This window comes from Budorcas taxicolor, chromosome 14 (genome assembly GCF_023091745.1).
Source record: "Budorcas taxicolor isolate Tak-1 chromosome 14, Takin1.1, whole genome shotgun sequence".
In the NCBI taxonomy this organism is placed as follows: Eukaryota; Metazoa; Chordata; class Mammalia; order Artiodactyla; family Bovidae; genus Budorcas; species Budorcas taxicolor.
In genome coordinates this window covers 29387496-29415007 of record NC_068923.1, presented here as the reverse complement: position 1 = coordinate 29415007, position 27512 = coordinate 29387496, and the positions used below count along the sequence as shown (strand labels likewise).

The window sequence follows — 27512 nt, the reverse complement described above, 5'->3', positions numbered from 1 at the left end:
TGTTAGAATAATAAGAACTCTCACACCTGTTTCCCCAGACGGCCTTCTTCCTGAACAGCAGATCTAAACAACTCTACTTGGGTGTCCCCGAGCTAGTCATCAGACTCATCGTCTTCACAGGCAGCTTTTCCCCTTTTCCTATCTTTCCCATTTCAGAGACTGGTCCTACCACTCACTGCATTCTCAGCCACAAATTGGAAGTCTGTCAATTGTTCTCTTATCCCTTCCTACCCACATCCAATCAGTGAGGAAGTCTGGTCAATTCTAGTTCTCAAGTGTGTGCCCTGTTGCCATTTCTTTAATTTAGTCAATTGGTATCTTTGGCATAAGTTATTTTAAACACCTCTTACTTGGCTTGGACCCGCATCAAGAAAATCACCAAGCTATCCATCTGAACTCCCCACTCCCCCAGTTTGACATTACCCATTGGCTGCTTGTGGTTTTTAAAAAATAAATAATTAATTTGGGGCATTGCTGGGTTGTTTGCTGCTGTACACAGGCTGTCTCTAGTTGCAGCAAGCAGGGGTTGCTCTCTAGTTGAGGTTCGCGGGTTTCTCATTGCAGTGGCTTCTCTTGTTGCAGAGTGTAGGCTTGAGGGCGTGTGGGCTTCATTAGTTGCGACTCGAAGCTTCTAGAGTGTGGACTCAGTAGTTGTTGCACATGGGCTCAGTTGCCCAGTGGCATGTGGAATCTTCCCAGACCAGGGATCAAACCTGTGCCCCCTTCATTGGCAGGCAGATTCCTGACCATTGGACCGCCAGGGAAGTCCTGCCTGTGCCTTTCAGGATTAATCTCAGGGGCCATATTTTGTTGATTTGATCCCCATCCACTTCTTTACAATAAACTCCGGCCATTCCCCAAATTCCACCAGTCCTCCAGTGCCATTCCCCAGATGAATCCTGCTGTTTGCTGTCTGGACCCTGGAACACGCTCTTGCCTCTGCCAGGCAATAAGCGCCATCCTCAGAATGGCTAGGTGCCATCACCTTTCAAGAGTAAGTTCAAGTACCCTTCCCTGAATCCCAAGGCTGATTTGGACTTCTCCACTCAGCTCCATCAAACACTGTTCACACTGCATTCGGCTGTTTTTATTCGTCTGTTTCTCTGTTAGATGGTGAGCAGTCAGAGGGCAAAGGACGGTGTCTTGTTCACCTTTGTGTCTGCTCATCTCTGCACCGGGCATGTAGTAGATACTCGTACCTGTTTCTGAATGAGCTAAAGAAATGCTATAACTGAGTTGGGCACCAGATACCATGGGGGTAGAGAGTGGGAAGGGGAGGAGGTGAAGAGTTGGCAAAGGTCACAACAAAAGTGACACCCTAAAGAGTGAGAATGAGTTTAAGGATGGAAAGCGATTGTCTGGGACAAAGTAGGAAGGCGTAAGTGAAAATAACCCTGGGTGTGTGTCCTCTCATTTCTGGGCATGGCCGCACATTTTCTAAACCCTGTCTCTCCCATGGACCACCTTCTTTGGGGTCTTTTTTGGCCCCCTGGCAGCCATGCTTGATGGCCCATCCTCCCTTACATGCACCAAAAAGGACCCTAAACTTCCCCATCCTTTAATGGTTTCTCTGTCCAGTGTCAAACCTTAGGACGTCACTGAGCAGGATCTGCAGCTCTGGGAGGCTTTTCTGAGGCTCTCAGTGGCACTCTGCATCCTTTCTCTGGGACCAGACAGTGAAAACATCCCCACCTTGTTAGACTAGCCCATTGCTGATAGTGGTGGTAATATCAGGAGATGTAGTGTGGGAAGGGCTTAAAGGGAGATGAGGGCTCTACAGAATCCTTCAGTGGGCCACACATTAGTACTAACCAGCTCACTCAAAGAGACCAAAATAAGTCATGCTGATGTTTGGGGGTTTTCTGTATATTTCTGTCACTATATTGAAGCTCTATCCACATAGTGGTAAGCCAAGAATGGCAGCATCTGAATTAGAAGATTCTATAATAGAATATACCCCCAACACACTTGTGCATGCCCACACACACACATGCCTGTGCACCCACAGTGTCCACACCCATGAGCACACATATGCACATGTGTGCACACACACATACAACTTATTTGTCTGTTGCCTCCATTGAAATACCACCTTATAAGGAGTGGTTTAGCCTGACACTTGAAACATCACCTTGGGTTTGCTCCGGGCTTTCCAGTTTCCTAAAGCATGTGCATTTACATGTAATTTACATCGGGGGCTGGAGTGCAAGAATGAGACTGGAGCACAAGCCCAGAGTCAGATCATCATTTGATTCTCAGGGTTCCAGCCTACCCTTGCCCAGACTCACAAGGCTGATTGATGGCACATCAGGGCAGCCATTCAAACTGTTAGGCTTCTCTTCCCGCTGGCAACGTGGTACCCTCCCATCCGCTGCTCTCCATCTGCACGGTCGTTTGCCGGAGAAAATACCGCATCCTGAGCCCTGTAGATCCAGTAAGACCTGGAGGACCTGGGAGCCAAAGACACAGAGGCTCTGAACACCGTTAGCACAAAATCATCCAGACCAAAGAAACCTTGGGACAGAGCACAACATCGAGTAGGAATTTATTTAGTTGCAGGATTCTCAGTGCCATCATCTGTTTTTTATTTTTATTTGAGTATAATTACTTTGCCTGGAGACTCCCATGGACAGCGAAGCCTGGTGGGCTACAGTCCATGGGTCACAGCGAGTTGGACACAACTGAAGCGGCTTCACATGCACATAGTTACTTTACAATGTTGGGTTAGTTTCTTCCATGTAGAAAAGTAAATTAGTTATACATATACACATATGCCCTCTTTTTAAGATTTCTTTCCCACGCTGCTCAATGTGATGTGGCAGCCCGGATGAGAGAGGGGTTGTGGGGAGAATGGATCCATGTATATGTATGACTGAGGCCCTTCACTGTTCACCTGAAACTATCACAACTTTGTTAATTGGCTTTGTGCTAAGTTATTTCAGTCGTGTCCAACTCCTGCAGCTCTATGGACTGTAGCCTCCAGGCTCCTCTGTCCATGCAGCTCTCCAGGCAAGAATACTGGAGTGGGTTGCCATGCCCTCCTCCAGGGGATCTTCCCGACCCAGGGGTCGAACCCTTGTCTCTTACATCTCCTGCATTGGCAGGCGGGTTCTCTACCGCTAGTGCCGCCAATACAAAATAAAAAGTTCAAAAGGAAAAATAAAGATTTCTTTCCCACTTATGTCCTCACAGAGCACTGAGTAGAGTTCCCTGTGCTATATGGTAAGTTCTGATCAGTTACCTATTGTGTTCATAATAGTGTATATATGCAGTCCCAGTCTCCCGATTCATCCCACCCCCGCTTCCCTCATCGGTATCCAGGAGTTTGTTCTCTACGTTTGTGTCTCTATTTCTGCTTTGCAAATACGTTCATCTCTGTCAGTTCTAGACTCCACATATGAGCCTTATTATACGACATTTGTTTTTCTCAGTGCCAGCATTTTTAACAAGATAAAGGAAAGAGCAGTTTGTGACCTTCCTTATTTGTTAAGTTTTATTTTGTTCCCCTGCTGTAATCATAACCTCAGTTTCTGCCAAGGACTTATTTGGCTTCTCTTCTGAATGGTTGCCTGCTGGTTTGTTTTCTGCAGAACAGACCACAGAGCATCTTTGCTAACTTTACAGCCTCTAGAAGAAACTTAGGTTGGAGAGCTAAAAAGATCAACCATGCGTTCTTGCAGGCTGAAGTCCTCTGTAGCTTTTGGAATGGAAACAAAGCTCTCTCTTTCACTTTCCCTCCACCCCAGCCTCTAGAAGCTCATGACTCCTAACACTGTCCACATTTATAGGGCCCCTGTCCAACCAATGCTCCTGAGAAGAAATGTGCTCTTGCCTGCGTTCCATGTTTCTCTTCACACCCAGATGTTTGTGGGAAAATCACAGGGGGCTGGGGGCAAAACTGGGTAAGAATGTGGCTGTCATTAAGCAGGGAACTTCAGCCTTTGGCTGCATCTCTCCCATCTTACCTGCGTCCACATCCACATCCTTGGGAACTGAATTCTACCAGTTAGTCCCTTCTTTTCTGTCTTCAGTCTCATCCTCTGAACTATCTTTTTCTCACCATCATTTAAGCATATCCAACCATCACCATCAACCATTCTCTTTGGCTCCATGTCTCCCCTTCCAGCTACTTTGCCATCTCTCTGGTCCTTTCTTAGTGAAGTGGGTCCCCGATCAATGTATTATTGGCACCAGTGCCCAGCAACAACAAACACTGGATGGATGGATAGATGGATGGCAGCCATGGAATGTTGGAGTTGAGTTTGAAGCACATGACTTTATCCTCATTAATGTTATTACCTTCTTACAATTCTCTAGCAATTTCAGTTTATAAAATACATTCACCTCTGTTATCTCAGTTGATCCTTACACAGTCAGTTCTTAGCATATAGAATTAAAGGGAAAGGAAAATGTTAGTTTTTCTCCCTTCTCTCAGTGAGAAAGAGAATTTTTCCTTGAAGAGGGCTTGCCAACTAAATCCTGCATTCTGGTGATCATTCTAAGCTTTGCCCTGGGTCAGAGTGGTAGCCGTTACTGCCTCTTCATTGTAGCCATATAAACTGTTCATTGCTTAGCGTTCATGGATCCCCAAATAGAGGCTAAGGGTGGAATTAATAGTGTGACTATTTTGTCACCATCCTTTCCCCAGTCCACTCAGGATGTATGGAACACAAACATGTGACTGCTATTGCCTGAAAAACAGTGATTGCCAACTAACTTCCAGACCTAATGTGTTTTCCCAGGAATTACAACTATTTGCCATTTGAGGCCAAGAAGCCCTGTGTCTACTTCGTCAGTTCTTGGGGAGACCAGACATTTAGGCTGCATTGGTCCAACATGCTGGAGAAGATGGCAGACCTCCTGGTAGGTGACTCTGATGGGTGCTGGATTCAAATATTGGGAAGCTGGAGGCAAAGGGGATCTTTTCCCACCCAGAAGAGGGTCTTGGCCTCAATTTAAATACCAAAGAATTGAGGCCTTTGCATTTGGATGACTCATGGCTCCTGCCATGTGAACCCAGGGAAATGAGAATACATTTTGCAAAATTCCTCACCTTTAAATCAAGCTCTCCAAATTCAAATCCCTGCTCTGCTTCTACCTGTTATAGCACCTAGTATGATCCATGCTAAGTCATTTCAGTCATGTCCAATTCCTTGTGACCCTGTGGACTGTAGCCCACCAGGCTCCTCTGTCCATGGGATTCTCCAGGCAAGAATACTGGAGTGGGTTGCCATGCCCTCCTCCAGGGGATCTTCCCCACCCAGGGATACAGCTCGCCTATCTTAAGTCTCTTGCATTGGCAGGTGGGCTCTTTACCACAAGCGCCACCTGGAAGGCCCATAAAACCTAAGGGTAGACAATTTTCCTCATCTGCAAAGGTCAGGGGATGGACAGCATTCTCACAAAATTGATAGATCTTAACTTCAGCTAGTGTAAAATCCTAAGTCTTTACCAAAGTAGATAATTCCCTCCAAAGTCAAGCCCTGCCACCTCTCTGGCCCTGTCTCTCACAAGCTCCTCCTCCTTACTTTATTCCAAGCACAGTGGTCTCCTTTCAGGTCTCAAAGAAACCAGGCTCCTTTGTGCCTCCTAGCCACCTCCATGCTCTTCCCTCTGCCTGGGCTGCTTTTCCTCATCATGTTTCTCCAAGGAAGCCCAGTCAGCCTCCATAGCTCAGGTTTGAGCAGTTCCTCAGAGAAGCTTTTTGATGTTTCCTCTTATCCTTTCCCATCATATCTTATTCCTTTCCTTCAGAATTATTTGAGGAATTGAATGTGTGAAAGTATTCAAAACAGTGTGCACGCATACTCCGTTGCTAAGTCGTGTCCAGTCCGTGGGATCCCATGGACTGTAGCCCACCAGACTCTGTCCATGGGATTCTCCAGGCAAGAATACTGAAATGGGTTGCCATTTCCTCCTCCAGAGATCTTCCTGGTCCAGGGGTCAAACTCCTGTCTCCTGCATTGGCAGGCAGATTCTTACCACTGAGCCACCTGGGAAGCCCATTTAAAATAGCACCTACATGCAATAAATGTATGCTGTCCCACCCAAGCCCCTGGGGGTAAAGAAAACCAGGGAACATGCTGCTTCGGTATCTTGCACCTTCCCTTTGTGATTCCTCTCACATATCCCTTTCCAGCTCACGTAACTCATGGACAGTGTCCTCTCTTGCCTCTTTCCATTTCAAAACAAAATATGAGCTGAATATAATTTCTGTGAATGTTAGAATCAGTGTCTCCACGACAAAGTTTCATTCCCATCTCTCATCCCTCCACGTCTGTGGTTTGTTTTCAGGAAGAAGGTATAGAGGAAGTAAAAGAACTGATTAAGATTTCAGAGGAAGCCCCAGAAGAGAAAATGAAGATGGTGCTCAGTGACTTTATCAGTCAAAGCAGGTACTGGAGAGACAGATGGCATCTGGGGAGCTGAGCTGTATGGAATCAGCTTTTACTTACCTTAGAAAATAGTCAATATTACATGCAGTCAGATGAACATTGAGTATTGTTACATCCATCTTAATTTTGTTCAGTAATTTAGCTGCTATGGGCTCCCTATTGCTTTCTGATACTTAACTAAAACATAAAGCAAAGGAAAAAAAGGAAAAGGGAAGAAAAGGAAGACTTACTGCAGAGATTCTTTTTGAAACAAGAAAATTGCTAGCAGTGTTAGTGTCTGGCATGCTTCTCTGCATTTGGTAGGTGCTCAGCAACTATTTGGGCTTCCCAGGTGGCGCTAGTAAGAAAGAACCCGCCTGCCAATGCAGGAGACAAGAGATGTGGATTCAAAACCTGGCTCAGGAAGATCCCTTAGAGGAGGGCATGGCAACTTACTTCAGTACGCTTGCCTGGGAAATCCCATGGACAGAGGAGCCTGGTGGGCTAGTTCAGAGAGTTGGACACAACTGAAGCAAGTTAGCACACATGCAACAGCTATTTGGCAACTGGATGGTGGTGGTGGTGGTTTAGTTGTTAAGTTGTACTTGAGTTGTGTGACCCTATAGACACCAGCCCATCAGGCTCCTCTGTCCATGGGATTTCCCAGGCAAGAATCCTGGAGTGGGTTGCCGTTTCCTTCTCCAGGGGATCTTCCTGACCCAGAGATTGAGCCTGCATCTCCTGCAGTGCAAGTGGATTCTTTACTGCTGAGCAACCAGGGATCCCAGTCAGACGGATAAATTGTATCAAATGCTACTTAACAGAATTATTTGTATGCCACATTAATAAGCACCAATTAATGACTCTTACTCCAACAGGTAGACAGTATAGTAAAAAAATGAATAGGGCATGTTAATTACCAATTGCAGAGTAACAAATAACCCTCAAATTTAAGTGACTAAAACATATTTATTATTTCACAGTTTCTTGGGTCAAGAATGTAGATGTGGCTTAGTCGGGTCCTTTGCTCAGAACCTATCCCAGGCTGCACTCAAGGCATTGACTAAGGCTACAGTTATCTCAGGGCTCAGCCTGGAAGGACTCACTTCCCAGATCACTCATGTAGTCATTTGCAGAATTCAGTTCTTTATAAACTGTTTGATTGAGGAGGATTGAGAACTGCAGCTCCCTGCCAGCTATTGTTTAGAGGTCATCCTCAATTCCTTGCCATATGGGTCTCTCCACGCTACCTCTCACAACCTGGCAACTGACTTCATCAGAGTGTGAGACAGAGGAGTCAGAGAGGACATGCCAGCAAGCTGGACATCATGGTCTTTTATAATCTAATCTTGGATGTGACATCCTATCAGTTTTGATGGGTTCTGTCTGAAACCAATCCCTGGGACTAATGTATATTCAAAGGGGAGGAATCATATGATGGCAAGAATAGCAGGAGGTGGGGACCATCTTAGAGGCTGCCTCCCTTAAAGGAAACAACTTGGATTAACTCTTGAAATGAATCAGTCCATACTTGAGCAACAGTGAAAATTTGTCACAGTAGAATGAATGGAAAAGGAGTGGCATTTCATTTGATGGAAAGAGAAAAAACAAATAGACAGCAGATAGCTAAATTCCTGTGTTCTGCTTTGCAAGTTTTGTCTTTCCTAATCTCTCAACTACCCGAGAATTTTTACTTTTTTTAAAAAAGGAAGAAAGCGGAGAAATAAATACGTGTTTTTTCTATCTTGATTTGTCTTCTGTTTTTCACAGAAGCAATATGAATCTGTGCTACTCCTGCTGTGAGCTAAGTGCCACCTGCAATTCCCCTGAAGTATCTTTTAAAAGCTTCATGATCATTTTTAGAAATTATGGGCAAATTAATAGCTGGAAAATTTTTCTTTACTAGGAGGTTGCTTGATACGATAATCATTCCTTTCTTTTCTGCAAGTTTAAAACCAACTGAAAAATATACATGAGGGTCAGACAGAGATCAGACATTTATTTTATATTTGGTAAATAGGAATTTAAGAAAGCAGTTTGGACCTGAGGTCAAGGAGGCTTTGTGGTTCCCCCCAACCTGTTGGCAGTTGAGCAGCTTGACTTTGGGGCTTCCCCCTAGAAGGACCAGACCACCTGCCATGTGGAAGTGAGGAGCCTGCCCACACCCCACAGTTGGCTGGGTCTAAAAGATGAAGAATGATCAGAGTCATGAGCCAAAGTCATCTACCCCCGTTCTGAGGGGAAAATAAGCTATTTCTCCCCCTGTGTGGAAGGGAGAGAGATTAGAAGCGTTCATCATGTTTCTTAGAGCTGATCCGTGCTGGGAGTGGAATGGATTCCTTCTGCCTCTAGGAAAGAAAGATAGACATGTGACAAGACGCCTTCCTCAAAATAGAATCCTTTTATTCTTCTTTAAAATTTAGAGAATTTCTGGCAAAGCTTCAACTGCCACTAGGCAGAGCTTCTGTGTGGGACCCTGAGCTGGGAGGTTTGGCATATTACCCCCGTTTTGTTCCTTTGTAATTGATTCTTTTCATCACAAAAGTACTACATGCTCATCTCACAACAACAACAAAACCCAGGATGGGTAGGGTAAAAATGTTCTCAGTTCTCTCTTCAGTCCCACTCAGACAGCAGAATTTGATTGGTCTTTCTGGTTTTTTTCCTGTGCATTTGCAAACATACACATTCATAAGAATGCTCTATTTCTTTTCAAATATTGCACACTTTGTTCAGCAGCTTGCTTTTTCACTCAACAATGTATCACCAGCATCTTTCTACAGCGGTAACTAATAGTTGACCCCACTGTTCAGTCATGTGATATGTATCATGTAGTATTTAACTAGCCCCTGATATTTTTGTTCTGATCTATTTTGCTACTATAAATGGTGCTACAATAAACATTACTGTATAAACATCTTTTTTGCAAGAACTTTCAGTTATTTTTAAAGGATAGAATTCTAGTATAATTTCTGGATCAAATTATATGGACATTTATATATCGATAAGTGCTGTCAAATTACCTCCTAAACATTATAATAATTAACACTCTCCTATCGTAATAGAGGAGAATGACTTTTTCCTCTCGAATATTTTCAATCTTGAATACTATCCAGTTTTTAATAAGTGAAAATGGCATCAATTTTAATTTACATTTAAATTATTGCTGATGAAGGCAATATTTTATTTTCCCACTTTTAAAGCCATTTCTAGTTCATCGCACTCATAACCTTTTTCTACTGAGCACATCGTTAACTTCATCTCTCAAAGTGTTACTGTTCAGTCCTTTGTATATTTTTAAAAATATGAGGACATAGCCCAGTTTTGAAACTAAAATATTTGCTTGACATACAACTTTTTAGGAACCTTTTGGTGTGTGTTAAATTTGTAAAATAAAGGAATTGCAAAATAACTGCATTATTTTGGGTTTGCTCTTATGAACTTGTATCAGTTCAGTTCAGTTCAGTCGCTCAGTCATGTCTGACTCTTTGCGACCCCATGAACCGCAGCACCACAGGCCTCCCTGTCCATCACCAACTCCTGGAGTCCACCCAAACCCATGTCCATTGAGTCGGTGATGCCATCCAACCATCTCATCCTCTCTTGTCCCCTTTTCCTCCTGCCCCCAATCCCTCCCAGCATCAGGGTCTTTTCAAATGACTCAGCTCTTCTCATCAGGTGGCCAAAGTATTGGAGTTTCAGCTTCAACATCAGTTCCTCCAATGAACACCCAGGATTGATCTCCTTTAGGATGGACTGGTTGTATCTTCTTGCAGTCCAAGGGTCTTCTCCAACACCACAGTTCAAAAGCATCAATTCTTCAATGCTCAGCCTTCTTTATAGTCCAATTCTCACATCCATACATGACCACTGGAAAAACCATAGCCTTGACTAGCCAGACCTTTGTTGGCAAAGTAATGTCTCTGCTTTTTATTATGCTGTCTGAGTTGGTCATAACTTTCCTTCCAAGGAGTAAGTGTCTTTTAATTTCATGGCTGCAGTCACCATCTGCAGTGATTTTGGAGCCCCAAAAAATAAAGTCTGACACTGTGTCCACTGTTTCCCCATCTATTTCCCATGAAGTGATGGGACCGGATGGCATGATCTTAGTTTTCTGAATGTTGAGCTTTAAGCCAACTTTTTCCACTCTCCTCTTTCACTTTCATCAAGAAGCTTTTTAGTTCCTCTTCACTTTCTGCCATAAGGGTGGTGTCATCTGCATTTCTGAGGTTATTGATATTTCTCCTGGCAATCTTGATTCCAGCTTGTGTTTCTTCCAACCCAGCATTTCTCATGATGTACTCTGCATAGAAGTTAAATAAGCGGGGTGACAGTATACAGCCTTGACGTACTCCTTTTCCTATTTGGATCCAGTCTGTTGTTCCATGTCCAGTTCTAACTATTGCTTCCCTGACCTGCGTACAGATTTCTCAAGAGGCAGGTTAGGTGGTCTGGTATTCCCATCTCTCTCAGAATTTTCCACAGTTTATTGTGATCCACACAGTCAAAGGCTTTGGCATAGTCAATAAAGAAGAAATAGATGTTTTTCTGGAACTCTCTTGCTTTTTCCATGATCCAGCAGATGTTGGCAATTTGATCTCTGGTTCCTTTGCCTTTTCTAAAACCAGCTTGAACATCTGGAAGTTCATGGTTCACATATTGCTGAAGCCTGGCTTGGAGAATTTTGAGCATTACTTTGCTAGCGTGTGAGATGAATGCAATTGTGCAGTAGTTTGAGCATTCTTTGACATTGCCTTTCTTTGGGATTGGAATGAAAACTGACCTTTTCCAGTCCTGTGGCCACTGCTGAGTTTTAGCCATCTCATTAGGCATATACCAAAAGAAAGTGGAAAAACAAGCATTCCCCAAATCATTGCAGGACCTGGACATCAATTCCCGTTCTCATTTGTCTCTCAGAAACAGTACAGGGACTTCCCTGGTGGTCCAGTGGCTAAGACTCCAAACTCCCAATGTAGGGCACCCAGGTTTGATCCCTAGTCAGGGAACTAGATCCCATATGCCACAACTAAGACGCAGCACAGCCAAATAAATAACTAACTCTTTTAAATAAAGACAAGAAACGTTAGTGCATCATTGCTTAATCCTAGTAAAAAAAACCTTGGCTCCGTGGCTTCATCAACTTTGCCATTGCATTGTAGAAAATATACTGGCAAATCTCTGGAATTATAGAAATGAATTTTCACTAAGTAGGTTTGAAAATTGTTTTTCTTCTCTTCTAGTGCCTTTATCTCTGAAGCAGAAATGAAGCCCAAGATGTTGAACCAAACCAATTTAGATAAGAAACGACTTACGCTCTGTTGGCAAGAGCTGGTATGTGAAAATCTATTTATACTTGGGAAGCACTAAAACATGTGCTTTAAAAATAAGCCTCGTAGATGAAGCATAGGTCATAGACCACATGAGGATAAGGTTCTAAGGGTTAAATGTTTGTGTGATATAGAGGAATGAGTGGAAAGGGAATAAACAGATGAGTACGCTGGAGAAGAGCCAGCATGTATTGATTGTTTATAAGAATGAGCTAGAAGCCCACCAGCGCTACATTCTGTTCTGATGTTTGGCATGTTCATTTTTTGGCATTTGTGTCTTGTCAGAGGCTGTGGACTCTTGCACCTAACCTTCTGCCTCCTGAGCTGAGAGACAAAAAGAAATAACTAGGCTTCCTCTCCTCGATGTCCTCCCTTTACGAACTGTATGAAAAGCTGTGAGCCCTGCAGGGTTGGGCAGTGGCTGGTCCCTCTCTGCATCCTGTGAACCCTGCCCAGTGCTGGGTGCCTGGGAGTCGCTCAGTCCCTGTTGAATGAGTGACAACTGGGAATTGCTAGGCCAAATCAGACCCTGATTATTTCTCCTTGAAACTTCAGTTCCAGCCGTGGCACCAGGGGGCATCTTGTATGAAGTCATGGTAATTCTGCAAAATGAAATTCCTCAGTGTCGGTGCTTTGTGATGACCTAGAGGGGTGGGGTGGGGTGGGAGGGAGGTTCAAGAGGGAAGAGATAAATGTATACATACGGGTGATTATACTGTTGTATAGCAGAAACTAATACAACATTGCAAAGCAGTTATCCTCCAGTTTACAAAAAAACCCGACTCTGTTTGGCCAGGGACATTTTAAAGATGTGAATGGGCCCTGGAGAGATGAACCGCTTTTTTTTTTTTTTAAGTCATAGCTAGTTAAGTATACTCCAGAGACTAAAGCCTGAGTCTCTGAACACTTGACTCATCCTTCTTTCCAGAATAATAAATGGTTTGTGTTCTCGCCTACTCCCAGGGAGACCAGATTCCCACCATATATAAAATCTTCCTACCCATTTCTTCCTCAGCACCTGTGACTGCCCCTCCCTGCCTCTGAAATATCCATCCCCTGTGTATCACCCGCCGAGCTCTCTTTTTCTGTGTCCGGCAGTCCTTGTCCGGAACAAGCCCATCATGGGAGCACTTTGTAGTGGCTCTGCTCTTTCCCCATGTCCAGGCCTGTGTTTCCAGCCTCTGAGCGGACACATCAACTGCTGCCTCTTTGCCCCTCTGACCCAGCATACCCCGCTCAGCCCATTATCTTCCCACCTAAGCTTGTTCCCCATCCTGCATTGGCTGGGAGCAACCAGCCTCCCCTGTTGCTCCAGTCAGAAGCCTAAGAATCAACTTTGAACCCTATACCTCACCCTAAATGGTCAGTTTGACCCCAGGCCAGGGACTCGGCCTGGCCTTTAAAGACTCTGGCCCTTACTCTATTCTTTATCCCCTGAATCACTACCTAACCCGAGTGCCTTAGCATCTCTGGCCTGGACAATTGCAGTCATCTTCCTCCAGTCCACCTTCCAGAATGGTCTCCAAAACACAAACCTGCTTAGATCACTCTTCATGAAAATATCACTGCTGCTGCTGCGAAGTCGCTTCAGTTGTGTCCGACTCTGTGCGACCCCATAGACAGCAGCCCACCAGGCTCCGCCATCCCTGGGATTCTCCAGGCAAGAACACTGGAGTGGGTTGCCATTCCCTTCTCCAGAAAACATCACTGGGGTCTCTCAATTGCTCCAATACTTTGGCCACCTGATGCAAAGAGCCGACTCACTGGAAAAGACCCTGATGCTGGGAAAGACTGAGGGCCAAAGGAGAAGGGGGCAGCAGAGGATGAGATGGTTAGATAGCATCACCATGTTGATGAACATGAATTTGAGCAGACTCTGTGAGATAGTGGAGGACAGAGGAGCCTGGGGTGGGTTACGGTGCATGAGGTCACAAAGAGTCAGACATGACTCAGGGACTGAACAACAATGCAGTTGTTCAAAAGATAAAGGCCAAATTCCTTTGTGCATGACATACAGAGCTGCTCAGCATCTGGGCCCAGCCTAGTCTCCCAATCTTAACTCCCATTTCTTCCTTCCTATATATCTGAGCAGCAATGATTTTGAACCCTTACTGACTATGTATCTTCATATGTAGTTGTTCCTTCCATCTGGACTGTCCATTTTCTTATCATCTGATGAATTCAATGTATTTTTAAAGATTCAGCTAAAATATCATATTTAGCATTATTCATAAAACCTGGCTTTGGCCCCTCTAGTCTCTCGGTGTTTCACACGGTTTAGTTATTTGAAAGTACTGCTTTCACCTCACCGACTGTCAAAGCCTCAGGGAAGGGGAACTTGTGTCCTTCCCCTCCCCGAGGCTTTGGCTCCTGGGAGCGCCTGGTCCACAGCAGGCATTCAGTTCCTCTAATCAGGGGCTTCCTAGGCGCCAGGCCCTGGGTGCAGGGAACACGAGGCTGTACGTACTTGGTGCTTGTCCCCAATTTATTGACTCGTCTGTTCACTCCACAAACATTTATTTAACACCTGCCATGAGCCAGGAACCCCATCAGACACTGACTTCTCTTGGCCTCAGCTTCTCATCTGTCAAATGAAGGTGAAATAATATTCCCTCTTTCCATATTCCTGAAGTGAAAGTGGCTCAGTCAGGTCTGACTCTGCAACCCCATGGACTGTAGCCCGCCAGAGTCTGTCCACAGGGTCCAGGCAAGAATACTGGAGTGGGTTGCCATGCCCTCCTCCAGGGGATCTTCCCAACCCAGGGATCAAACCAGATCTCTTGCATTGTAGGCGGATTCTTTACTGTCTGAGCCACCTCCTTCTGTTAATGGGCAGTGTTCAGACTCTGAAACTGCCCTCATGACGGCTCATTGTGGAGCTTACAAGCACTTTGACTGTGCTTCTTAACCAGATTTCTAGAAAGATCTACGCTGACTCTTGTTTTGTTTTAGGAGGCGATAGCCAAGGAAGCCAAGGGGCTCACTCAGCAGCAGAAGAAAAAGTTATCTCTTGAAGAAATGATCCAGACAGCCCAAAACTTTGTGGAAAAAATCCGCTTTCTTGTGGATGAGGTAATCAACTCTACAGCCAAAGCTCATTTGAAAGATTAACCTGAATATGCCCTCCTGGGGGTTTGAATGTTTGCTAAGGATGAAAGATGGAGCTGTGTTTTCTCTCAAGTTCTGCTGAGCTGAGGAGGCAGTATTCGTTTGAAGGGTGAGAAGGGAGGTTTTTAAATTAAGTCAAACATATATGACTTTATGGATTTTTTTTTTTAACGAAGCCTGAGCAGTCAGCAGAAATAAAAAGCACATTCCTAAAACAAAAACAAACAGAAAAAACCACACTTCTTAGTAGGCTCAAGAAAAGTCAAAATAAGCACAAGAACTTTGATAGATTTTTAACTAAGAAAACTGAGATTGAAGCTCATGTTCAGTAAAAGTTAAAACAAATTTTCTCATTTTAAAGTTAGTTGTAAGCCATTGTTAATCATCTATACCCCAATACCAAAAGAAGTTTAAGCTTAAAAAAAGAAAAAATAAATAAAAAGAAGAGCAGGAAAAGGGGGGAAAAATTAGTTGTAAGTAATATCTTCTGGCGACAACCAGAATGAGCTTTACAAAGTCCTCATATTTGCTTCTGTTATAAAAACCAGGTTTCCTGTGGGAAGGTTTCGGGGAGAGGTACAGATTTACGGCTTCTGTTGTTCTTGAAAGTTGTTTTTCTTGTTGCAAATCAGTCATTCCCTGGAAGCATAAAAAACCCTGAGACAGTCACTTTGGAACGCAGGAATTTTAATAAGCACCCAAAACGTTTGAAACAGGGCTGTGACTAACCAACCCTGTGGCTGAAACCCTTCCCATGAGTGTCCTTGTTTCCATGTCAAGAGAGGAAGGGTACCAGTTACACTCGAGGGTTACGGGGTTAGAAACAGCATCTGCTTACAGTCCAAGGATGTCAAAAGCTAGTTTATGACAATACACCTCCCTTTAGTTTTGGAAGCTATGTTGGCTCAGAAATGTGCGTTTCAAACACTCACTATGTAATGGGTCTCTTGGCAGGGAATCCTGCAATTCTTATCTTGATTAGCTCAGCTTTAAAGTCTAATTTTCCACGCAATTTAATGCAGTTTCTCCTGAACAAACACCTAAAATGGAGTGAAAATACTTAACAATCATATTTTAGGTATAAAGTCCCTTGTAAAATTGTTTTTCCTTCCTGAAGATGGAAAGACATCCAAGGACATTCACGGATTTTTGTTTTTTCATCTGAATGTTCTGGAAATGTTACCAGGCTCCTAGGAGGTCCACTGCTTGAAACTAAATTGTCCTTACAAGAGTGCAAAGAAAAAATTCCATGGGAAAGTGGGGAAAGTGTAGAAAGTGTTTGTTCTACAGATGGAGAAAAGTAGGAGAGCAAAGATGCCAGGTCATGGGTCTGACTTGTGTATCGTCAAAGTGTGATGAGCAGTTTGGTGTATGGGATTTCCATGACCTAAGACTTTCTCAAAGAAGCCGTACTTAACTTGCTTGGTTGCACAGGTGTTTCAGTACCCAGACGGTCTAAGTCACAGAGCCTTTGCAGAAGGGGGTTGTTTTGGTATAGGAGAACCCTGGAAATGCCCGTGTAATTACCCACCTATCACAACCACCTGTTCTGCCCTGACAGCCACAGCACACCATCCCTGACGTCTTCATCTGGATGCTGAGCAACAACAAGAGGGTGGCGTATGCCCGCATCGCCTCCAAGGACCTGCTCTATTCCCCCATCAGGGACCAGATGGGGCAACACTGCGGGAAGATCAAAACTCATTTCCTCAAAGTAAGTCTGTACTATTTTTGACTCAAAGACAGGAAATCTCTGTTTTTCCTGGGTTACACAGAATTCCTAGTATGTGTCCAGATTTATGACTCAACACTAAGACTTTCAAAAATCTGAGGGCAACTAGAACATCTTGCCCCTTCTTGATTCAAGTTATGTTTAAGTAGACCATCCTAATATTTTCCATTTTTCCTTTTTTTTTAATCTAGTGGATGTACTCTAAGGTTATTTTAAATTTTACTTCTTTGATTACTGGGAAGGATGAACATTTTTCTGTTAGTTTCCTCTCTACCTTTTCTCTTGGGTAATGTATCCATGGCATCATCTCACAAGTTCATCTATATCTTTAAATTAGATGGCAAAGAAAATTACAAGAGGAGAGGCTGATATTCCACAGAACTAGTTCAGGATTCCTGATGACTTTACATTGTAGATATATGATAGTCTTTTCATCTTGGGTCCCTGCACCCTTTGTGGGTTATAGGCACAATCTCTGGATAGAATCTACTGTCTTTAAATCAAGATTTAAGCCTTTTCTGGAGACCTTGGGTATTTTAGTTCTACTACAAAGAAATTTCTATCCCAGAAGTGGCCTTGGGCAAACATGGAGAAGGAGTGGTCTCAAAGGCTTGTGTGCATGCGTCCCAAGTCGCTTTAGTTGTGTTCAACTCTCTGCAACCCCATGGACGTAGCCCTCCAGGCTCTTCTGTCCATGGGATTTTCTAGGCAAGAATACCAGAGTGGGTTGTCATCTGCTTCTCCAGCGGATCTTCCCAACCCAGGGATCAAACCCGCATTTCTTGCATCTCTTGCCTTGGCAGGTGGGTTCTTTACCACTGAGCCACCTGGGAAGCCCTGATCCCAGATTAGGGGAATATTAATCTAGGGGAAACAAAACTACATCATCTGAAGACATGGCTAGGGAATAGTAAATCTGGAAAGGCAGTCAGAGTTCCGTTGTTCCTGTTCCAGGATTTTTCTTTCTCCCTAATTTAATATTCACAACGCTATTAAAAATACTGGAACAGAATTTGCAGAGCTCAGCCCCATCCACCACCCAGAGTTGTGTTCTGAAGCAGAGTTCTCCAGCTTCAGTCTCAGAAAAGGACACTCATTACCCAAAGCAAGCTCTTCCTATGAGAGGAGCTGGATGCACTTGCCAGAGGGGGGCGCCCAATCTTCTTTTTCTTTTCTCCCTGGGACACATGTCAATGCTGAGTCCACCCCTTCTCAGTCTCGTTTCCACCCCTATCCTGGCTTCTGCTCCACAGCCTGATTCCCATCTCTTGTTTTCAGGCCTCTAGCTTTCCATTTAGCTTTTCCTTTATTGTTGTTCAGCCTCTCAGTTGTGTTGGACTCTTTGTGACCCCATGGACTGCAGCATGCCAGGATTCCCTGTCCTTCATCATCTCCTGGAGTTTGCTCGAATTCATGTCCATTGAGCTGGTGATGCTTTTCCCAGGATGCAGCAGAAAGTGGTGGCTGCCGACACCCTTCCGGGTCCTGCCACAGAGTGAAGTCTCTACAAAGCAAACATTTTTTCTCTTAACTAATACTGATGGGCTAACTTCAACACAGTTTGGGTGAATGACCATCTTTCTTCCCTTTTTCTGACTGGCCATGTTTACCCTTCTTTGTAAGCCAGTTGGCATTTCACCAGAGATTGGGGAAGGGGGAGCAGGGAAGACACAGCCAAGGCTGGAAATGCACATGAGATTAAACGTGGGGTGTTGCTTCTATGAGTACCTCAGAAGGTGCTCAATGATGTTGTGTGAGTTACCACTTGGATTCCTAAGTGAGAGACTGCATTGTCTTGCAAGCAAGTTCAATGTGTGTATTTTTAAAAATTTATTTAGTTAGTTTTTGGCTTCGCTGGGTCATTGTTGTGCTAAGTTGTGTCTGACTCTTTGCGACTCCATGGACTGTAGCCTGCCAGGCTCCTTTGTCCTTGGGGTTATATAAGCAAGAATCCTGGAAGTGAAGTGAAGTGAAGTCGCTCAGTCATGTCCGACTCTTTGCAATCCCATGGACTGTAGTCTACCAGGCTCCTCCGTCCATGGGATTTTTCCAGGCAAGAGTACTGGAGTGGGTTGCCATTTCCTTCTCCAGGGGATCTGCCTGACCCAGGGACCAAACCCAGGTCTCCTGCATTGCAGGCAGATGCTTTACCCTCTGAGCCACCAGGGAATACTGGAGTGGGTTGCTATTTCTTTCTCCAGGGGATCTTCCCAACCCAGGAATCGGACCCAGGTCTCCCACACTGCAGGTGAAGTCTTGACCGTCTGAGCCACCAGAGAAGTCTTTGTTGCCGCATGAGCTTTTCTCTAGTTGCAGAGAATGGGGCTTCTCTCTAGTTCTGGTGCGTCGCCTTCTCATCATGGTGGCTTCTCTTGGTGCAGGGCATGGGCTCTGTGGCACTACCAACGGCCTTCCGTAGTTCTGGTAGTTGTGGCTCTTGGGCTCCAGAGCACTGGCTCAGTAGTTGTGGAGTGCAGGCACAGTTGCTCCATGACACGTGGGATCTTCCTAGACCAGGGACTAACCCCATGTCTCCTGGATTGCCAGGTGGATTCTTTACCACTGAGCCACCAGGGAATTTTTAAAAAGATGTGTAACCTACAAAGTTTAGGCACGTGGCCATGGTCCTTGTATAACAGCACAAGATATTAGCTGAGTATTAGGTCCTAACCATGATTCACACATACAGGTTGTTTTCAGAGCAGTGGAGGTGTAGGATGTTCTGTGTTTTTGTTTTAAGCAAGGGATATCAGTCTGGCTTGGGGCAATGCAATATAGTAAATGAAGAGTCTTGCTACTCATTGAAATAGTGGTCCATAGGTCAGCAGGATCAGCACTAATAGGGAGAAATGCAGGATCTTAAATCTTACCCCACACCTTCGGAGTCAGAATTTGCATTCTACCAGATCTCCAGGCAGCTCACATGCATGGATACACATATCAGTATGTGAGGAGGCCTAAGAGGATGGGCTCTGGAGCCAGGTGGAGCAGGGTTAAGTCTTGATTCTATTCCTGCTTTGCTCTGTGATGTTGGACAATTGTCTTAACCTTTCGGAACCTCCACTTCCTCATCTTTAAAATACACAGCATGAAAGAATTTGTTTTATAGTCATCATGAAGATAAATGATAGCCTATGGCTTGTTAATAGTATGCAAGTAATAGGACCTTCCGGACTGCAAGGAGATCCAACCAGTCCATCCTAAAGGAGATCAGTCCTGGGTGTTCATTGGAAGGACTGATGCTGAAGCTGAAACTCCAATACTTTGGCCACCTCATGCGAAGAGTTGACTCTTTGGAAAAGACCCTGATGCTGGGAGGGATTGGGGGCAGGAGGAGAAGAGGACGACAGAGGATGAGATGGCTGGATGGTATCACCAACTCAATGGACCTGAGTTTGGGTAATCTCCAGGAGTTGGTAATGGACAGGGAGGTCTGGCATGCTGTGATTCATGGGGTCGCAAAGAGTCGGACACGACAGAGTGACTGAACTGAGCTGAACTGAATAGGACCTTCTGTGTGTAGGAACATTCAACCAGGGCCTGGGTCAATGTAAGTGCTCAGCACATGTAAAATATTATCATTAGACCAAGAAACAGAAAATTCAACAAATATTTACTAAGTGCTTCCTGAGTACAAAGTACTCTTTTAGGCATCGAGGACATCACTGTGATATGACAAAAATCCTGCTGTTGTGAATTGAAGGCCTGTGATGGATCCAAATGGCAGATTTTTTTGTTGCTTTTATGACAACAAAATAACCATAGGCTCTCAATAGCTATTTGTTGAATTGAACAAGTGCTTACCACATTTTAACTATTACCGTTATTACTGTGGGCTTCCCTGGTGGCTCAGTGGTAAAGAATCCACTTGCTCTGTAGGAGATGCATGTTTGATCCCTGGGTCAGGAAGATCCCCTGGAGAAGGAAATGACAACCCACTCCAGTATTCTTTCCTGGGAAATCCCATGGATAGAGGAGCCTGGTGGGCTACCGACCATGGGGTCGCAAAGAGTCAAACAGCAATAACACTTATTATTGTAGAAGTGATGAATGGAGAGTTATTTGTCTTATAATTTTAGAAATTCTGAGTTGCAATTATGGTTCTCTTTACTAACAGCAAAATGACCTCATTTGTCTTTTTAAAGCTGAACAAACAATGACGTCCTATTCCCTAAAGAATAAACTCCTCCATATACTCAGCAGGATTCTACAGCCTCGTCTGTGTCATTCTCTGTTTCAGCTCTTTCTTTGCTGAAAGCTTTCAGCAGATCCATCCCTGGCACAGAGCAAGCACTCAGTAAATGTCAGCCCTTAGCACCACTCTTAGTTCCTGCTCTTGTAGCTTTGTTCAGGCACTTTCCTCTTCCTGGGACGTCTTCTCCATGATCCAACCCCAAAGTACTTATTAAAACCCACTGGAATATGTGAGTCTTTTTTTTTTTCTTCCAGTTTTATTGAGCTATAATTGACATAGAGCACTATACAAGTTTAAGTCATACAGCATAATGATTTGACTTACATATATCTTGAAATGATTATCATAATAAATTTAGTCAACATCCATCACCTCATATAGATACAGAATTAAAGAAAAAAAATTCTTTCTGTGATGAGAATTCTTATGATTGTTAACTTTTTCATGTGTAACACATCAGTGTTCATTGTATTCATCATGTTGTATATTACATCCCTAGTATTTATTTATCTTTAACTGGAAGTTTCTACTCTTTCACCTTCATCCAATCCCCCTTGCATACCCCCTGCCTCTGGTAACCATAAATCTGGTCTCTCTCTTTTTTTTTTTTTATTATGTACATATGTATTTATTTGACTGTGCAGGGTCTTCGTTGCTTTGCACAGGCTTCTCAATGAAGTGGTTTCTCGTGTTGTGGAGCACAGGCTTTAGGCACGTGGGCTTCAGGAGTTACAGGATGCAGTTAGTTGTGGCTAACTAACCAGTAGTTGTGGCTCATGCAGAGGCATGTGGAATCTTCCCAGCCCAGGGATCAAAACTGTGTCCCCTGCATTGGCAGGGAGATTCTTATCCACTGCACCACCAGGGAAGTCCTAATCTCTTTTTCTCTGTTTTTAAAGTATAATTGACCAACAATACTATGCTAGCCTCTGTTATACAATGTAATGATTTGATATTTCTGTACATTTCAAAATGGTCACTATGCTAAGTCTAGTTATGATAATGTCACCTTACAAAGATATGGAATATGAGAGTCTTGAAGAAAGGGTGGAAATGCCCGCTGCTTCTTCTCTGGTCCAATGGCATCTTCTCTCTTACACCTGACTTTGTATATGAGTAGGTGAATGCAGGTCAGCCTCCTTGTCTAGATGTGAGCTCTTGGAAGAGAGACCCAGGACTGTCTCCTCAGTCTTTGAGACGCCCTTCTGGCCCTGCTCCCTCTGCAAGGTCTGATGACACCTGGTGGCAGTTGCTGAACTGGGTTGCTTAGAATCTTCCTGGGGAACTCATAGAGAAAGGTAGGAAGGCAGGCGAACAACCAGATGCAATTTGGGTTCTCGGGCTTTCCACAAGTGCCTGGGAAATCGTCAGAACAAGTGGTAGCCTCTCCTAGTGGGATTTTGTGACCCTCAAGGGAAAAGAAGTGGTGCAGAAGAAAGGGGAATTGTGTATTGATGGGAACGCCTGAGAAACAGAAGAGGCACTTAGAAGAGTCAACAGTCTGGAGAGGGGGCCACTTCAGAATGCAGGCCTGGCCGGAAGTACTGAAGACGGCCGAGTCTGGGCCCTGGGACTCCCTAGATGGGATGCTGGTGATGGTTTAGTCACTCAGTCCTGTCTGATTCTTTGCCACCTCAGGGACTGTAGCCCACCAGGCTCCTCTGTCCATGGGATTCTACAGGCAGGAATGCTAGAGGGGGGGTGCCATTTCTTTCTCCAGGGGGTTCCCGACCCAAGGGATCCCCTAATCCCGGGGGTGGAGAAATAACGGAGCCACTCTGCATTGAGCTGTGTCCTTCACATGTTGAGCATGCATGCACCCATCTACAACATGTATATTGTGTATACACACCACTCAAACTAGTACACACATAAACATACAAGTTCAAATCTGAGTATGTTCAAAGAGGGAAAACAGGGTAGTGAGGGAATTTGAAATCACACTGTGTGAAGAAGGGGTGAAGGAAGGAGAGGTGACCAGCCAGGTAGAAAGGGTGTGATAAGGCAGGCAGGTTCCTTCAAGCTCACAGGGGCCTGACCTATGGAAGGAGCGTCTGAGTTTTTCTGAATGAAGCAAAGAGGCAGAGGCTACGGCTGAAACTGGGCTGTTGGAAGCTCTGGGAAGGGAGATTTCAGCTCAGTGTGGGGAGAGGCAGTCTGTGTGGGTTCACGGTCCAGAGCCCAGATCTGATTTCATCTCCCCTGATTTGAGTCCTGGCTCTGTCCCTGAAAAGCTGAGTGATCTCAGCCACTAGAAATGGCTTACCTGAGTAACCCAAAAGATTCAGATCAGCTAGTCAGTTAATTGGATCCAGGACACTTTCTTCATGAACGATGCATAAGCCAGTGATGGATACAAAAAGCTTTGCTAAGCCTATTGATGTTTGGTGTGTAAGACATTGAAGATTTTCAGTAAAATGAATACTCTTTCAGTTAAAAAAAAAAAAGAGCTATGTTATATTAGGAACTTATTATAGTAAGCCTTTCTGAGCCCGAGTTTTCTTCTCTCTAAAATAGAGGCAATAACCACACTTACCTGTTAGGTTTAAATGATTCAGGGCTTGGAAGTGCTTCATGCAAGGCCTGTTTAAGCTTCAGGGCCCATTAAACCTGGGTCCTTCTCTAAAATTGTGTGTTGTGCCAACTAGGGTCATTGGTCTCATTTTAATACGAGCCCCAGGGAAGGAGCTCAAAGAGTGAGACCCATTTGGTTCCTACTAATGAGGCAATCTTCCATGTGACCTTTTCCCAGCTTCCTGGAAAACGGCCGGCTGGTTGGTCAGTACAAGCAAAAATTGACGTGTACCTGTGGCTGGGCTCCACCAAACACTCTAGCGCCATTTTGAACAACTTGCCAGCAGGCTATGAAGCAGAAATGTCCTCCAAAGCGGCTGGCACCCATCAGCCACCAGCCAATCTGCTCTACAAAGGTATGATGCCCACTGGGCCAAGAGGGTCATGAGCTGTCTCTGGTGGGCTTCTAAGAAAGCAGTAAGGAGAGGTGAAATGCGTGAGTTGCTTGCACAGGATCAACTGATTTGCCTCTCTTAATACAATATCTAAATTTTCTTTCTGACCTTCCGATGTCCATTTAAAAAGAATGAAGTCATTAAGCATATCTAGAGTACACATCTTTCTCATTGCATAGAGTATAATGAGTTTCTTTGTAGGTGGACGATATAGATTGAGTTTGTATTTTAAGCAAAAGGTGTCTTTTAAAGAAACATCAGTAAATTCTTGTGTTCGTAGGATCTGCAGAATTTAAGCAGATTTTCTTTTACATGGCATTGGGATTTTGACCCAAAAAGAGCAGGCATTTACATTTTCCAGTAATGCCCCAATAGGAACTGATATCATTGGGGTCAGTCGTGTTTCTTTGGTTCTTTGCTTGGCTACTTTTATAAATTCAGCATGGTCTATGTAATCCCTCTTCTATACAGATATTTTCAATGAGTGCCATCATGTTCACATTTTCACATAATTCTTTTCCATTTTTTTATTGTGGTGAAAGTCACATAATATAAAACACACTCTTTTTTTTTTTATCATATTTAACTGTACAGTTCAGTGGCAAGGGCTTCCCAGGTGGCTCAGAAGTAAGGAATCTGCTGCCAGCGTAGAAGACATAGGAGACAGGGTTTCAACCCCTGGGTTGGGAAGATCCCCTGGAGGAGGAAATAGCAACCCACTCCAGTATTCTTGCCTGGAAAATCCCATGGACAGAGGAGCATGGCAGGCTATAGTTCATGGGGTTGCAAAGAGCTGAACATGACTGAGTGAGTAACATTTTCACTTTTCCCAGCTAGTAAACTATCTCCAAACTCTTCTTTCTTTCCATTGCTTCCCATCTTGTCGTTAGAGAGTTTTCATCTTTGGGTGAAAACATCCACATCAACTTATCTTTTTATGTTTATAGACATTATCTCTAGAGACCCAAAGTACATATTTACTTTGTACATATATGACCCTGGACATATTTGCTGTCCCACCTATTCACAATTCAGAGGAGAGGAGAGATTCTCCCCAAAGCTTTCTGAGCCTCTGAAGCATGTTCTTTGCATGGGGTGACCTAATAAACTCTCTCTGCTGTACCTTGACATTGATGGCTCTGGCCGCCTTCCACACCTCCTGGAGAATTTGGTCTCTTCATTCATTTAATGCTTCAGAACATATCCATTCAACCAATAATTAGTGTGCCCCTGCATATGGAAGGCACTTTCATGCATTGGAGAAGAAAATGGCAACCCACTCCGGTATTCTTGCCTAGAGAATCCCAGGGATGGGGGAGCCTGGTGGGCTGCCGTCTATGGGGTCGCACAGAATCAGACATGACTGAAACGACTTAGCAGCAGCCGCATGGAAGGCACGGCGGGAAAACTAACGAGGGCATGTCGAGCCGAGTGAGAGCGGATCCTGGCCCCCTGAGGGGGCCGTGAGACGTGTCTTTAATGACCACACGTGGAAAACGAGCCATAGCCCAGAGGTGGACCACGTATGAAAGCAAAGAGGAAGCCACTTTACTAGTCTAAGGAGCAGAGCTGGTAAGACTCTAGGTTTCAGGAAAACAAAAGTCCATGTCTAAGTCCATGTCGCCTCCTGGAGTTGTGCAGGGCCCTGTCTGTGTGGCTGCACTGGGGGCTCTGCTGACATTCTGGGGTTTAGGCACTTCGGGGGGAGCTGGCGGACGTTCTCAGGGGATGAGCCATTCTCAAATTCCCACCCAGCTGAGAGATGTGCCACCAATCACACTTGGGCTCTCTCTTGACATAACCCCGTTAAGGAAATTCCTAAACCATCCGCTGAACATTTCTTTGTTTACTGTCCCTTTTAAGAAGCTCTGTTGTGTACGAGAGTTAAAGGCAACAGATGAATATAAAAAACAAGAGAGGCCATGTGTCAAGGATCACTAAGTCCATGGACCAAGGAATATGATTGAGTCACCTCCTCCTTGGGGTTCCCCACCATCCCCTGGTCTGCCTGCCCCCTGCCCGCAGCGCTCTCTCTGCTGCCCAGCCCATCAAGCAGCTGTGCTCACTCCCGCCTTTCACCTCCCGTGTCCTCTGCCCATATCTCCTGCAGGACACTCAGCCCCGGCCCCTGTCACGAATTGATGTGCTTGGCTTATCATCTGCCTCCTCCCTGGAGCTCCCCAAGGGTGGGGGCTCTTTAAGCTGCTTCAGAACCCTCAGAGGCCAGAACTGCACCTGGTACACTGTAGGCACTCAAAATGCTATTGGCTGGCTGAATGGTGGATGGATGGCTCAAGACTTTATTGAGTTTATTTTGTAAAAGCTTTTTATTTTATACTGGACTATTGGGCTTCCCAGGTGGCACTAGTGGTAAAGAACTTGCCTGCCAGTGCAGGAGACGTAAGAGACATGAGTTCGGTCCTTGGGTCAGGAAGATCCTCTGGAGGAGGGCATGGCAACCCACTCCAGTATTCTTACCTGGAGGATCCCATGGAGACAGGAGCCTGGTAAGCTACAGTCCATAGGTTCACAAAGAGTCGGACACAACTAAGGCAACTTAGCATGCATTCACACATAGCCAATTAACCATGCTGTGATAGTTTCAGGTGGACAGCAAAGGGATTCAGCCACACATATGTATGTATCCATTCTCCCCCAGATTCCCCTCCCTTATTGGGTTTATGGAAGCAAAGACAATTTGTGGAACCATCCCTTTCTTATACACACACACATACACGCACACACATACACACACCAGTAGAAACAGGAGAATTACTAAGAGATAAAATATGGTACTTTATTTTTTAGTTGAAGTATAGTTGATTTACAATATTATATCATTAGGTGTACAGAATAATGATTCAGTATTTTTGCTGAATTATATTCCATTATGTTATTATAAAATAATATGGCTATAATTCTTTGTGCTGCACAATATATCCTGTTGCTTATCTATTTTATACCTAGTAGCTTGTATTGGTTCATCCCATGGCCCTTAATTGTCCCTCCCTCTGCCCCTCTCCTCTTTGGTAACCACAAGTTTGTTTTCTATTAATATATCTGTGAATCTGTTTCCATTTTGCATATAGATTCAAAACACCATGATATTTCAGAAAGAGATTTGGACTTTGTAACCTGACAGAAATGAAATCCGGGCTCTGGCATTAGCTGTGCAATCTTGGAAATGTATCTTAGCCTCTTTGTGAGCCATTTCCCTCATGTAGAAAATGAAGATACTGATGTATATTTCACGAGTTGTTATGAAGATTAAATCCCAGAATGTGGTGAGAGCAGCAAGGAGAATGCCTGTCGCCAGAGTACCCCCGACCACAACCCCTTCCCGCATCTTCCCTGTGACCATTTCGGTCTCCGCGGCTGTCAGTGCTCGTGGTCTCCCTCATCTGTCTCTGGATGCACTCACAGACACACAGCACACACAGGCACCCACCCACTCACACTCACCGTTCCTAAGAAGCCCGCTAATACACACCCTTTCCCATTATTTGTCCACAGATCGTCACGTCTTTCAGCTGAGAGCTCACATGTACCAAGCCCGGGGCCTCATTGCAGCCGATAGCAACGGACTCTCAGACCCTTTTGCTAAGGTCACGTTCCTTTCCCACTGCCAGACCACAAAGGTAACCAGGGAAGCCCCCTGCTTTCTCCTTGCAGCCCACTGCTGAGCCACAGCAGGCCCCAGGAAAGAAAAGAGAAAAAAACAAAACAGGGAACATGGCAAATACTTGTGTCTCTAGATGTGTAGGTATTTTAGACCCAAAAACATGGATGCAAAGAAGGACAGATATG

General features: G+C 44.5%; 1 protein-coding gene across 1 annotated transcript in view; it reads left to right on the top strand.

Moving 5' to 3' along the window:
* The window catches only part of FER1L6 (fer-1 like family member 6), a 129855-nt gene that overhangs the window by 29154 nt on the left and 73189 nt on the right, over window positions 1-27512 (top strand). Inside the window, exons 13-19 of the mRNA XM_052651744.1 lie at window positions 4743-4863; window positions 6295-6395; window positions 11615-11705; window positions 14654-14773; window positions 16371-16523; window positions 23489-23666; window positions 27219-27343. Of these exons, the coding sequence (XP_052507704.1) occupies window positions 4743-4863; window positions 6295-6395; window positions 11615-11705; window positions 14654-14773; window positions 16371-16523; window positions 23489-23666; window positions 27219-27343 (889 nt within the window). The remainder of the gene's footprint in view (window positions 1-4742; window positions 4864-6294; window positions 6396-11614; window positions 11706-14653; window positions 14774-16370; window positions 16524-23488; window positions 23667-27218; window positions 27344-27512) is intronic.